The sequence below is a fragment of the Lithobates pipiens genome, unplaced genomic scaffold, assembly GCF_037356315.1.
Source record: "Lithobates pipiens isolate NorthernLeopardFrog02 unplaced genomic scaffold, aLitPip1_a1.2 Scaffold_22, whole genome shotgun sequence".
Classification (NCBI taxonomy): Eukaryota; Metazoa; Chordata; class Amphibia; order Anura; family Ranidae; genus Lithobates; species Lithobates pipiens.
In genome coordinates, this window is record NW_027507784.1 from 243,002,226 (window position 1) to 243,017,843 (window position 15,618).

At 43.5% G+C, this 15,618-nt stretch overlaps 1 protein-coding gene across 1 annotated transcript in view; it reads left to right on the forward strand.

Annotated features, from left to right (window-relative positions):
- LOC143924555 (multidrug resistance-associated protein 1-like) overlaps positions 1–15,618 on the forward strand; it is a 435,651-nt gene that overhangs the window by 86,498 nt on the left and 333,535 nt on the right. Inside the window, exon 7 of the mRNA XM_077448932.1 lies at positions 5,385–5,446. Coding sequence (XP_077305058.1) covers positions 5,385–5,446 — 62 coding nt within the window. The remainder of the gene's footprint in view (positions 1–5,384; positions 5,447–15,618) is intronic.

Consider the following 15,618-nt stretch of genomic DNA (forward strand, 5'->3'; position numbering starts at 1 on the left):
TTGTTCAAGTATCATCGTGTTGTGCTCCTTAAAAACAACCACACCATCTTTTTTACAGAGCAGCCTGTACTTCTCCTGAGGTTACCTGTGGGTTTTTTGTTGTATCCCAAACAGTTCCTGTGGCAGTTGTGTCTGAAATCTTTCTTGATCTACCTGACCTTGGCTTGGTATCAAGAGATCCTCACATTTTCCACTTCTTATTAAGTGATTGAACAGTCCTGCCTGGCATATTCAAGGCTTTGGATATCTTTTTCTATCCTTTTCCATCTTTGTAAAGTTTCATTACCTTGTTACACAGGTCTTTTGACTGTTCTTTTTTACCTCCTCATGGCTAAGTGTCTAGCCTGTTTAGTGCATCCATGTGAGAGCTAACAATCTCATTTACTATTTATACACAGACACTAATTTGTTTGTGCCACCTTCTGTGTCTGTACCAAGGTAAAACATTGCAGGGTATGTAAACTTTTTTATCATGGCCATTTGGGTGATTTCTGTTATTATGATTTAAAAAGGATCCAAAAAAACGATGTGATAATAAATGGCTTCATGTGATTGCTATCCTTAAGTAAAAGTTTTTTTTGTCATGATCAGTCATATTTTCAATATTAATGCCAACATTTCACAATTTCTGACAGGGAATGCAAACTTTTGAGTACAACTGTACCTAGTGCAAACAATTTGGATGGGACACACATTAAACTTTCAATTTATCATTCGTTAGGCAAAGAATGTGCAAACTTGGCCTTGGTTTTTTTGGCTCGAAAACCTCCTGGCCGATTACCGATTTGTGCCCATTAACTGGCCTGAAAAACAAATGAACTGTCTAAATGGCCTAATTTCGGCCAATTCTTTGTATAGTGTATGGCCAGTATAAAACTGTATTTCCACTTTCAAATTGGAACAACGCCTACTTTTAGATTTTTATATTAAACCCTGTCTACTGTGCTGACAGATCACAATATGAGTTGGAAAATAGATATGAAAACGGTCTGTCTTAATGAAGGATGAAATATTCATTGTACAGTGGTGTGAAAAAGTGTTTGCCCCCTTCCTCATTTCCTGTTCCTTTGCATGTTTGTCACACTTAAGTGTTTCGGAACATCAAACCAATTTAAACAATAGTCAAGGACAACACAAGTAAACACAAAATGCAATTTGTAAATGAAGGTGTTTATTATTAAAGGTGAAAAAAAATCCAAACCATCATGGCCCTGTGTGAAAAAGTGATTGCCCCCTAAACCTAATAACTGGTTGGGCCACCCTTAGCAGCAACAACTGCAACCAAGCATTTGCGATAACGTGCAATGAGGCTTTTACAGCATCCTGGAGGAATTTTGGCCCACTCATCTTTGCAGAATTGTCCTAATTCAGTTACATTAGAGGGTTTTCGAGCATGAACGGCCTTTTTAAGGTCATACCACAACATCTCAATAGGATTCAGGTCAGGACTTTGGCTAGGCCACTCCAAAGTCTTCATTTTGTTTTTCTTCAGCCATTCGGTGGTGGACTTGCTGGTGTGTTTAGGATCATTGTCCTGCTGCAGAACCCAAGTTCGTTTCAGCTTGAGTACACGAACAGATGGTCGGACATTCTCCTTCAGGATCTCTTGGTAGACAGCAGAATTCATAGTTCCTTTTATCACGGCAAGTCTTCCAGGTCCTGAAGCAGCAAAACAGCGCCAGACCATCACACTACCACCACCATATTTTACTGTTGGTATAATGTTCTTTTTATGAAATGCAGTGTTCCTTCTACGCCAGATATACTTGGACACACACCTTCCAAAGAGTTCCACTTTTGTCTCATCGGTCCACAGAATGTTGTCCCAAAAGTCTTGGGGATCATCAAGATGTGTTGTGGAGAAATTGAGACAAGCTTTGATGTTCTTTTTGCTCAGCAGTGGTTTTCTCCTTGGAACTCTGCCATGCAGGCCATTTTTGCCCAGTCTTTTCCTGATGGTGGAGGCATGAACGCTGACATTAACTGAGGCAAGTGAGGCCTGCAGTTCCTTGGACGTTGTTGTGGGGTCTTTTGTGACCTCTTGGATGAGTCGTCGCTGCGCTCTTGGGGTAATTTTGGGCGGCCGGCCACTCCTGGGAAGGTTCACCACTGTTCCATGTCTTCGCCATTTGTGGATAATGGCTCTCACTGTGGTTCGCTGGATTCCCAAAGCTTTGGAAATGGCTTTATAACCCTTTCCAGACTGATAGATCTCAATTACTTTCTTTCTCAATTGTTCTTGAATTTCTTTGGGTCTCGGCATGATGTGTAGCTTTTAAGGATCTTCTGGTGGACCTTACTGTGTCAAGCAGCTCCTATTTAAGTGATGCCTTGATTGTGAACAGGTGTGGCAATAATCAGGCCTGGGTGTGGCTAGAGAAATTGAACTCAGGTGTGGACAACCACAGTTATAGTATGTTTTAACAAGGGGGGCAATCACTTTTTCACACAGGGCCATGATGGTTTGGATTTTTTTTCACCTTTAATAATAAACACCTTCATTTACAAATTGCATTTTGTGTTTACTTGTGTTGTCCTGGACTATTGTTTAAATTGGTTTGATGTTTCGAAACACTTAAGTGTGACAAACATGCAAAGGAACAGGAAATGAGGAAGGGGGCAAACACTTTTTCACACCACTGTATGTCAGTGGATATAGATATGGGTATAGATATAATTTCAAATTGTTTAAAACAGCTTGCAGTTTGCCCAATGCCAGCACAAAATACCTAGAAAAGTGCTTTTTTACTTTCAAGCCTGCTGTGTGAATGGGAACAGAACAAACATATAGTGGGGTTTTCTCCAATTTTACTGCCACAGTGAAAATATAATTTAAGGCTGAAGAATTGTTCCCAGGCACACTCTAATGCCGCGTACATACGATCAGACTGTCCGGCGGACTTAGCCTGGCAGACAAACTGCCGGACTTTGAAGCGGAGGTCCGCCGGACTTTCCAAATGAGCGGACCTGCCCACACACAACCGGACTTTTCCAGCGGACCTCCACCAGACTTTTGGCGGGAGTCTGCCGTACGTTTGAAAATGAAGGACTTGCCCACACATGGAGTAGAGTCCATTCATTTTGAACGTGGCTCCAGGTAGCCGAGACTAGCGAAGGAAGTCAATGTCAATGTAACATTGACACGTCGCTGGCCCCGTCACCTGGTATGGACCTAAAGGGGAAGCCCTATGCTGAAAAAACGGCGCGGGTGCCCCCCCCCCCCAAGTCCATATCAGACCCTTCTCTGAGCACGCAGCCCGGCCGGTCAGGAAAGGGGGTGTGGATGAGCGAGCGCCCCCCCCCCAGCCGTACCAGGCCGTGTGGCCTCAACATGGGGGATGCTTTGGGAAGGGGGGGCCCCCAAAGCACCTTGTCCCCATGTTGATGAGGACAAGGACCTCTTCCTGACAACCCTGGCCATTGGTTGTCGGGGTCTGTGGGTGGGGGGCTTATCGGAATCAGGGAGCTCCCAGATACCGGCCCCCCACTCTATGAGTATGGGGTACAATGTACCCCTACCCATTTACCTGGTGAGAAAAATGTGAAAAAAAAACACCACACAAGGTTTCAAAATCATTTATTGCACAGCTCCGGGGGTCTTTTTCCATCTTGGGGGGTCTTCTCCCCGGACTCCTCCACTATCTTCTGCTAGCTCTTTTACTAGTGGAGGAGCCCGGCTTTCTTCTTCGTCACCGCCCAGGAGTCTTCTTCTGACTTCGGGGGTCTTGTCTCCCTCTTCGGTTCTTCTTTCCGGGCCTCCGCTTTCTTACTTTAGCTCTTTTACTAGTGGTGGCCCAGTCTTCTGTCGCTGCCGCCTCTTCTTCTGACTTCGGGGGTCTTGTCCCCCTCTTCGGTTCTTCTTGCCAGGCCTCCGCTCTTTCTTCCAGCTCTTTTACTAGTGGTGGTCCGGTCTTCTGTCGCCGCTGCCTTCTCTTCTTCTTCTTCCTTGAGATGTTGACTTGACGCTCTCTTTGGCCGCGATGACAGGGACGTGCTGCGCGGCGACTTATATAGGGACAATGGGCGGGGTCACCGGGTGATGTCCCCGCCCATTATGATGTCACAGTCCCAGCATCCTCTGGGACTGTTCACATCATACGGGGCGGGGACATCACTAGGTGATTCTGATAACCCCCCGCCCGCAGACCCCGACAACCAACGGCCAGGGATGTCAGGAAGAGGCCCTTGTCCTCATCAACATGGGGACAAGGTGCTTTGGGGAGGGGGGGCCCCCCTTCCCCAAGGCACCCCCCATGTTGAGGGCATGCGGCCTGGTATGGCTCCGCAGTGGGGGACGCTCGCTCATCCCCACCCCCTTTCCTGACCGGCCGGGCTGCATGCTCGGATAAGGGTCTGATATGGACTTTGGGGGGATCCCCATGCCGTTTTTTCGGCGTAGGGCTTCCCCTTTAAGTCCATTCCAGGTGACGGGGCCAGTGACGTGTTAATCTCGCCGCCAAGGGCGGCAACATTGACCTCCTTCGCTAGTCCCGGCTACCTGGAGCCGTGTTCAAAATGAACAGACTTTTCTCCATGTGCGGGAAAGTCCGTTCATTTCAAAAGTCCGGCAGACTAGCACACAGACGGCTGAATTTTTGAGTTTAAAACTACTTTCTAAGTCCACCGGAGTTTTGGGAAAAAGCCCCCCGGAGCCCACACACGGGCGGATTGTCCGGCGGACTCTGGTCCGCTGGACCAAGTCCGCCGGATAGTTTGATCATGTGTACGCGGCATAAGGCTCCTTTCACACATTGTTTTTCAACCATCTGTTGACAGATGAAAAATGGACAGCAGTGCATTCCTATGGAAAAATGGATGACAGGATGATCATCTATTTTCATCTGATTCCGTCAACATCTGTTTTTTTTGAACGGATGAAAGCTCTTTTTTTCATCCATCAAAACACTGAATCGGACAAAAAACAGATGTTAACTGACAAATGGTCAGTTTTTCATCTGTTTTTGCAGTGGTAGCAGATGTAAAAAAAAAACTGATGAAAAACGGATGAACTGAACTGATGAAAAACAGAGGAACTGAACTAATGAAATGAACGGTCTGTATGTGGAACCCTTAAAAAAAAAAAAAAAAAAAAAAAAAACTGCATAGCAATGGAATGAAATATGTTACTGTTGTTACTCTCTATAGGAGTGGGTATTATGCAAAGATCACAATAAGTGTGCAGCTTGCACACTTATTCTAAGGTAAGTATTTCATAATGTGAAAGGCCGCGGATCACTAGCGCTTTAAGGAATACCGCAAAACTGCATTATATTGTGTTTTTATATTTGCCTAGAGTGCAGATTTATCTTGCATTTGATTCATAGTCTTATTATTATTATTACTGTTATGATTATTATTCTATATTGCTTCTTTGTATCCCCTAGAATCCAAATCCTGTGACAGATGCTTCTTTTATTTCCCAAATGACATTCAGCTGGTTTACTGAGTAAGTAAAACCAAACATTAAGATCTGCTAGATTTAAATATTGTATATGAACGTTCTAATTAAAAAAAAAAGAGAGAGAGAGGTGTTCAGTCATGTTTGTAGTAAATATGTGGTGTTCATACTCCTAATGAAGTCTATAGATATAGACACACGCCAAGCAGAGGACGCTATTTTCATTATAAATAGTTCACACACCATTATTAATCACTCTTCCATTTCTGGGAGCCTTATTTTTGCTGGAAGCACCACTCTCAGGCATAATATTGTATTGCGGATTATCTATTCCGAAGTTATGGTGCTCAGTTTATACCTTATGTTAAGCTGCATTCATACTTCAGTGTTTTGAATAGGGGCAGATTTGCCACAATTCTGCCTGTAATTTGAAAGCGCCGATGTGTGAATGGCAAGTTGTGGGACTCACATTTGAGATGCTATTCATTTGAATGACACCTAAAATCGTGCCACGATTGTCGTGCAGTAAATCATGGCAACCCGGACTGCGCAAAGCATGTCACTCAAAAGTAGCTCCTGAACTTTTTTTGGGTGCTATGCTTCACGCGATGCGGGTTGCCACTATTGCAGACCGCAGCACAATTTTAGGTGTCATTCAAATGAAGGGCATCGCAAATATGAGTCCCACAATTTGTTATTCACACATCGGCGCTTTCAAACCGCAGGCGGAATCCTAGCAAATCTGCCCACAATTCAAAACACTGAAGTGTGACTGCAGCCTGAGATTAAATTACAGACAACAAAATTAGAACATGCTGCATTTTTTCTGTATGGAACACATCTGGAATGTGGCAAACTGCATCAAAATGCACTGGAATGCACTGTCCTGAATTAAGATGAAGAAAAACAGGGAGGAAAATGCACGAGACCGCATCAAAAACACGGATGCAGAAATACTTCTGGAAAGCAAACATTTTAGTGTGAACCAGCCCTAAAAGAGTCTTGGATTAAAATTGGGCTAATCTATCATTAAAAAAAAAAGCCCTTCTTGAAACTAGTTTGTTGATTAAAATGAAATTAACTGTTCAAAAATAAAAAGTAACAACAATCTCATCTAAATTACAATTGTAACCATAAAATGAGCAAATACTATTTCCACAACCCTATTATGCGACAGACAAGTCTTTGCCTTCTTGTATTTTGACTTTTTGCCAGATTACACATACTGGCAGTCACCAGCACCCTGCTCACAGAGCTGAGAACACTGAGCAATCGGTGGTGTTTGACCTAGGGGTTAGGGCAGTGACGTATCATCCATGGGTGCAAGGTGTTCACTGCACACAGGCCCTGAGGGGGGGGGGGGGGCAGGGTGCTCTCTAACACACCGCGTTTATAGATGTGTTAAGGCGCCAAGATCAGGGAGAACTAATGGCCACTTGTGTACAGGGGAGTGCAGATGCATACATGGGGTATGGAGACTTTCAGGGGTTATAGAGGTGTTTTGGAGGTACAGAGATGTGCAGAGAGTATGGAGGGATATGGAGTGGTATGGGGTGGGGGTGCAGAGATGTGCAGGGAGTACATAGATGTGCTGGGGGTAAAAAAGTGGGCTGGGGCATACAATCCGCACTGTACATCCCGTATTTAACATTATCATATTCCACATGTAAGTTATCCCTGACTCTATTTAACCACATCCCTTTAGGCCACGCCCATTATTTAGCACAATTTTAACCGCACCCATGTCCGCTGCACATGCTGCATTTTTGTTCTGCTCAATGTCTAGGGTCCACTTTTGATCTTGCACACGGGCCCACTGTTTTCATGATACGCCCCTGGATAGGGGATTAATATAGTTTAGCTTAGGGGGATTACTGATACTTTATATAGGAGTAAAAGTGTTTTTTTAATGTAGAACTAAACCCAAATATTTACAGTAACCCAAAACAGTCACATTTAAGGCATGCCTTTGTTATAACTATTACATTTTCTTATGTGCTTATCAAAGAGTTGGCGGACCCTCTTGCCACCAGGCCCTTTTAGGCCTTAAAGAGGGCTGAAACACAGGGTCTAACCACTTATATTCAATGGAACGCCTCACAACAGATGATGGGCTTTGGAGTCGATGGCTCCTAGGTTGCAGCCTTTTTTTACACTCAGGATTACAACAGCTGACAGCAGGATAAAATTAATAGTGATACAAAACCAGCAGGCAAGTTTGTGGTCAAACAGGCAAAAGTTCAGGGCAGGCAGATAACAAAGATTGTTAAGAAACAGGAAAAAGGGTTAGCAAGTGGAATATATTATTCATTGAAAAAAAAAAAAAAAGCCAGTGGTCATTAACTGGAATCTGCATTGGAAAAGAAGTCATGAAAACAGGAACCTGGGAAAGTATGCTCAGAGGAGTCTTTGCTTAGGCAACTCCCTAATGCACTCAGCAGGTTTAAATGGCTTTCCTGCATGATCCCCAGAGGAAGTGTCCAGTAGCACTTCTTGCTAAGAACCACAAGAAGAAGTGCGAGAGACCCAGGGAATATTTGAGCAGGAATCAAGCGTGGGACCCAGGTGCCAAATAGCAGACTGATCCTGCAGAGACTCTGAACTTTCAAGGCCTCAAATGGCTAGTGTAATAGATCTTCAATGGTGCAGTTATTAGCTGCAAAAGTATAACAGCGTTTAGTTCTAATTCTAGTTCAAATATGTGTTATGTGTCAATTACTCTGCAACCCAAGAATAAAGATAATTGTTTATTTTTTGGCCCCTACTGTCTATTGATATGTCAAACACTTTTTGATAAATCATTAATTTGTTATCAAAAATAACATCTAGTTACCAACAATCATTTTCCCACAAAAAATATGTTTCCAAATACTATACCTGGCTCCATCTGGGCTCCTCAATTTCTTATTGGATGGAAGGCCCAGGTTAGTCCTCGGAAGCCTCAGCTGGGGTTGAGGGAAGGGTGGATGGAAGGCTGGATGGGAGGGGGGCCGGAAGAGTCGAAAATGATTCCTTGGTTTCAATCTGGTCATCCAGAAAATGCATCCTGCTGTAGTACCACAGACTGGGTACATACACATCATCTGCTGCTGCCCCTGACCTCAGGGACTTCTGGACCTTCAGATACTCTTTCCTATATGTGCTTTTCTAGCTACCAATTTTAGTTTCCAGAAACCTCATGTCTGCATTGGGGGCCCGAGTCTTTACTAATTCAAGCAGTGTCTCCAGCGATGCCTTCCTACATGCTTTATTGTGATATAAGGGGTTTTTCACCTTCCATAAATTTCTCATATCTTGGTATTTATCCAGGAATTCGCCCAGGAATTCTTGATCTATAAATGGATACATTATTTCTGCAAGACCAAACAAAAGACAAAAACACTCACCTCAGGCTAATCTTATCCCAATATAGGCCTCAATCTAGATTCAGTATAGGTCGCTCATGTCCGAAGTTAAAATCCTACCTTGGTTATAACGTTCGTCGCTTCCGTTCCTCCTTCCTTTTACTTACAGAACGTAGTTACGACACACACGTGTTAGCATTATATACACTGCTCATGCGTGAAACTCCACCTGTGTCGCCTGCCCCTGATGCTCTTTCTGGAATATTCCCCACCCCGTTTCTTTCGTCGCAGTGGGAGAGGAACATGGCATAGACACAGCAGGTGCATAATGGCAGTAACGAGGAGGAGCAAAGCCTGGAGCCAGAAATGTCACGATCCAGGAGGAGATTTAGGCCTCCAATATGTCCTTTGGTGAGATGTTGGAGATGGTCGACATCTTGAGGAGGAATGACTATGATGGTGATTATGGACCATACCTAAACCCAAATATGAGAAAGGCCAAGATCATGACTAAAGTTGTGAAGAGTCTGCACAGGAATTTTGGGGTATGACGATCCAAGGAAACGCTGGTCAGACCTCAAATTGAGGGAGCAGGATCAATACAGAAGGATCAAGAAAGTGCTTCCAAAAAGTAAGTAGTTGTCGTGTGTCCCTATTATTATTATTATTATTATTATTATTACTTGCATGCTGAGCCATGTGTTTTTCTTTACTGTTGGACATTTTAAAATGGCTACTTTCATGTTCGTGGGTGGCACAGTAATCGTTTGTAGTAAACATTGTTTGTTTGACAACTAAATACGATGTTTTTAGCTGATACAAGTTTAACTACATTTCGTCATGCTAATTTATATTACAAGAAGTTTAGGACATTGTTGTCTAGATGTCTTCGAAACTATAATGATTGCAAACTTGATTCGGGGGAATGTAAGGAGAGGACACTCAGCAGCTGTTTACACATCTGGACTCAGGAGCACTAGTGTGGGACACCAGAGCACATTTTTTATGGTGTCCCAGACAGGTGTGTACATGTGTGAAACATGTCCAAAAAAAGGTAAGAATTTCAGCTTGGTAAAAAGGGAATTAATCATGTCTTCAACTTGGAACTCTGCCCAAACAGACAATTGTACCCCACTTCCCAACAATGTTTCATATTTCTATATCTGGCCTCAAATATTTGTGTGCTAAGTATACCTTTTTTTTTTTCATTCTCATAGGGGAGCAAAGACTAGGGACGTCTGAGCACACCAGGGACCCCTCCCCCCCACCTCCTGAAGAAGGGCAACAGAGGTCACAACCAGAGGATGTGGAGGAAGGAGAGGTGGTGGAGATTGTCACCACAACAGGGTAGTGAGGGTATGCATACATATTTATAATATATGGCGTGTATTTAATTTTTAAGGGGATGTGCAGGTTGTGGAAGAAAAATCTCTTAATTTCACCAGTGACAGTGCCCAAAGGCTAATCCAAGAGATAATGTGTTGTAGTCGGGATTTAGACTGTATAAAGCAAAAAACAATTTAGATTGAACAAAAACTGTAGAACATGATTGATGTCCTAGGAAGAATCTAAATACCCCAAAAGTTTCACAAATTTTTTATACCACAAATGTTTTGAACATTTTAAAAGCCACATTTGGAAGATGCACACAGTGTGTCAACATGTGCTATCTGCCATCAAGGGATATCAATGTACACGTTTTGTGGCTGCAACTCCTTCCTTGAAACTCAAGTAGGAGAGAGCAAGTGGTTGCACCCCCAAAACACGTACATTGATCCCCAATGATGGGAGATAGCACAAGTTGACATTAGGCATGGGATCAGGAGGGAAATCCCCAGTTTGGCTCCCAAATTGTGCGCATCTTCAAAATTTGGCTTTTACAGGGGTGACTTCACCCCATCTGATGAAGGCAATATCAAGACATTTTGGACACTATAATGTCTGATATTGCCTTCAGTGTTTAAATGTTGAACTTTGCAAGTTCCAGAGTTGTGTATGTTATGTTTTGAAACATGCCTGTTTATGTACCCTAAAATTGGTATTTTTACCACAAATATGTTTTACAACGCACATGTACATAACATTTTTTATACTCAACAATGTGTGGCTTCTTCTTTCAATGATTGGTACCAGTTTTTGTATTAAGTTGGTGTTTACAGTGACAATGGGTGTTATTTAATAATGGAAAAAACACTTGGCACTCAAGTGCAATAGGAGAACCTAGGAGACAGCAAAAATAAACCCAAGTAGTAAATGAAAATGCAGATTTTATCTGATTAAAAAATAATATTTATTCTAAATTGGGTGGCAATGGCCCCCCTACCCGTACAATGTTCTAAATATTTTTGCCACCCTTAACGGGCGCTTTGGGGGGGCAAGCCCAGACGGCCCGCTTCCAGAGCCGTCAGTGTTTCATTACTAAGTCCGGCCTCAGGCCCAACTGTTGCAACATAATTAGCATTGTTTCTTTTTAAAAAGTTGTGCAAGATGCAACAGCTCAAAATAATATAGTTCAGTTTGTATTCCACCATATTTATGGCCGTATGAAACAGGCGGAACCGTCTGGCCAGGATCCCAAATGCGTTCTCCACAACTCTTCTGCAGGGTGAGGGCCCTCTGGGGGAATGGCCTCATCATGTGGTCACCCAGACCGAATGCCTCATCTGTGACAAACACAAATGGCAGTCCTTCGACGTTGTCCTCTGGAGGTGGCAATCCCAAAACACCACTCTCGAGACGTCGGTAGAACTCGGTCCGGGCAAATACTCCTCCATCCGACATCCGGCCATTCCTCCCCACATCCACATACAGAAACTCGTATGTCGCCGACACCACCGCCATCAACACAATACTATGAAACCCTTTATAGTTGAAATAGTATGACCCCGAATGGGGTGGTGGGACGATGTGGACATGCTTCCCATCGATTGTCCCTCCGCAGTTAGGAAAATCCCACTGCTGGGCAAATTGGGAAGCCACAGTCTGCCATTCCTGTGGCATTGAAGGAAACTGTGGAGTCAAACAAGAATAATCAAACATTCTTGGCCAACATCAGTAAAACATTTTTTGGAAGGAGTATTTAAAGGCAAAAAATATAAAGCCCACTTATCAGATTCCTCACCCCCTCTGATGGCCCCTTGGAAATATTTTGGGGGGGGGCGGGGTATGTTTTGGACAGGTAACCCTTCCCACTAAGTAATGGAGTAACAAAGTAATGTGTGTTGTTTGGCCAGCCCCTCCTTAATTACACTATTGGCAGCCCACTGGACAGGTAAGAAGTGGCATAATACAAAAATAAGAAAAATTGGAAGCACATTTTTAGATTCAGCTATTACCTATCAAGATAACAGGAGAACAAAAATTTAAACGCTACCATTTGAAAGTATTCAGGCAGGCCCTTGCACTACATGCTCTGGTGAAATCATCCATAAATATGAACACAAAAGAGGTCGTATAGTGTGTATGGGTATGGCAAAGTCAGCAGAGGACTGGTATCAGCTGACTTAGTGGTTGGGGGGGGGTCCCAAATGACTTTAAGCCCCCCCAAAAAAAGCCTCTGGCACTCTGCCTGAATTTAATTTTAAGGACACAAATAACATTTGTATACATTTTAGGGGGTGTTTTGGGTAAATTACCACAATGGAGCTGACTAAATAGATTGTTAAGTGACTAGGCTATAGGTGTATATAGGCTCAGGATAGCATGCTGGGAAGGTTAGTGAAGGCAAATATGCATGAAGGGCAAAAAAGGAGCATTAAAAGCTTACAGCATGCATGAGGACAAAGGGAACATCACAGCATATTACAATCATGGTAATTAGGGAATTATGAAAGAAATAAAATACAATAACAAACATTAAATGTGGCAACTAGCCTCTGCTCCGGAGTGATGGCTTGCCTCATGCAGGTATCCTGCCTGCTGATATAAGGGGGCAGCAAAGTCAGCAGACGGTGAAAAATGGGGTCCGTCATCCTGAGATAATTCCTGAAATCATCAGGGTTATTCTCACGGATCTCACGCAGCAAAGGCATGTGCGAGAATTGGTCACGCTGGGCTAAGCAATTCTTGGTCCATGAACAACTCCTCCCCCTGTTCATGGACTGGGCTTGTGTCAAAGTAAGAACCCCAACACCAGGTCCCCGCACAGCACAAACTCTACGACGAGCATATACCTGCAACATGGCTCCAAAACGGTCGGCTGGTCAGAACGAACTAAACAGAAAGCACTGAAAAACAGCAAGGCCTGAAAGAATGAGCTGAAAATCAGAAACGAGCGGACCAGAACGCAATGGGGATCAAATACGGTACTACTATAAATAGCACGCACTGACAAACAAATGCGAACTGACTACACGCACTGAAGAACAGATACAAACCCACAAGCGTAAACTGAAGAGCAGCAACGATCTGAAAAGCACGAGGCTGAAAAGCACAAGGCTGAAAAGCATGAATCGTCTCTCACCAAACTTCTACTAACACAAGATAAACACGAGATTAGCAGAAGGGTGGCACACTGGCTATTGAATTTCCCTTTTATAGTCCCGTCGTACTTGGTGTATGTAACCGCATTCTTGGCAGTTGGAATTTGGTGTGATCGTGTGTAGGCAAAACCGCTTGAGCGGAATTCTGTCGGAAAAAACGGTCGAGTGTACGCGGCATAAGTCTTATACTGTATGCAGCTACTCGCAGATGACTGGACAAAAAGAGCCGCAAGGACACCCCCTTATAAAACACCTCCCACTCCCAGCTAGCCCCAATTTTTTGGTAGTGGTTTTGGGTGATGGACTTCTCTACTGAAAAAAGCTTGCCTCTTTCTTTTTTTCTAAGATGATTCTCCTTTCAAGATTCTTAGCTGTACCATAGCCACTGTGACTGCAGCTCATGCCTCTTGACTCTTTGCTGAGTCCTGTAATCTAGTATTAGTGGTATTAGTGGAGTGTGGATTGCAACACTTTAAGCACTTCAAGACCGTAGGATGTTCATGATCCAGGTCCAGTATTAAAAATTTGCAGCTGGCAATTTCTTGTTCAGCAGAAGTGACTTGAGTGCTACTCGATCACTTCTGTGGACCCTAGATTTCTCAATTAAAAGGACCTGTCGTGGCCCATGCTGTCACATGTTGTTCATCCCTTCTGATAGCAAAAAAGTTTAAATATTAATTAAAAAGACCATCTAAAAAAAAAGGTTTGGATGAAATAAATAACAAAAAAAAAATTACAATTTTTAAGCGCCCCTGTGCTTATGCACAAATGCAAACGGACATTTAAGTCCGGCACACATATGTAAATGGGGATCGCACTACACTTGTGAGGTATTGTTGCGAACGTCAGAGTAAGAGCAATAATTCTAGTGCCAGACCTCCTGTGTATTTCTAAACTGGTAACACTTTGTGCCCAACTATGTCTCAGCTGGCATGTGCGTGCCATTTTCCTTCTCTGCATACATTTTCTCTTGGTCATCAGCAAATCAAAGGGCCTCCACCAGATTACAGCATAGAGATCCCTGAAACGCTGACCTGGGCATAATGCCTTGCACAGAAGGCTTAATCATTCATTCTCCACAGCAGCAGAGGTCGTAAGTACCTCTCTGGGGACACTTTTGCACCATACATGGCAGATCATAAGAGCAGGTGTAAAGGGTGAAATAACCTCAGTAGTTCAAACTCAGCGCATGACTTTGGGGTGTGGTAGTCTATCTCCACAAAGCCCCATCACCCTCTCTTTGGATAGTTGCACCCAGTCTCATTCCCTGCCTTCCTCTGGTCACTCTTCTAGCCCTTTGGCTGCTCATTCTAACTCCTCTTTATCTAGGGAGGAATTTTCTGACACTGTCTTCTTTTATGGGCAAAATGTGCCTCATTTCAGAGGCCTTAGATAACAGGGGTCACAACCAAAACCCTCTCATGTCTAAATTACTGACTTTATCTTAGCTTGGCTGCAGACACTCTGTCTGAGTAAAAGGTAAACAAGGATGATCCCAATTTACGTTCTGATGAATCGGGTCAGGATGAGACATCTTCAGCTGAAATTATATCCAAGTTTAAATATACTGTTACTATGCATTTGACACTGTACACTCCTGTTTAGTGATCGAGCACCCTGAGCTTACTCACCCAAAGGTAAGCATGGAGTCTCTACAATTACTGAAGCCTGCTAAAACCTTTACAGTCCATGCATTCTTGGAGTCCTGCCTATATGGTGACTGGCCTCACACTGAAAAGATACTTGCTGTTCCAATACATCGTGCTCAGCAATATCCTAATTGAGGAGAGCATCATGCATAAATGGGCAGTCCCTGTTGTGGACCTTGCCATCTCTTAACAAGATGCTTACTGTAGCTGATAACCTTGTGTTCAAGGACCCAGTAGATAAAAGGCTAGATGCCCTCTTTAAGGCCCCATCATACAACCTGGGTTGCATCCATGGCAGTCTACCAAATGGATTCTTCCGTGTATCAACTATAGTTTTTACCTGAGATCTTAAACTGCTACATGAGCGGCTTGGTGGATACACTCCATTATATTTTCAGGATAAGTCGTCTCTCAATCCATGTGCATAGGATTCTTTGGCTTAAATGTTGGTCAGCTGAACTCCTGCATTAGAGCACCTAGAGCATTTGTTCTGTAAAGGAGAATGCCTGCTTTGTGCCTCTTTGGATAAGAACATCAAAATGATCACAGGGGGCAAAAGTACTGTTCTCCTCCAAAAAAAGAAGGCCCGCCCTGTGGAGGGTAGTCTCTTTATTCCTGAAGTTAGGAATAGATAATTTTGTCCCTCTCAGGTCACCGGTTCTAGATCAAAATCACGAAAAAACATTAGTTGCAAGACAGGGTCCTTCAAGACAGCTCAGTCTAGCTTCAAGCTCTCCTCCCAATGG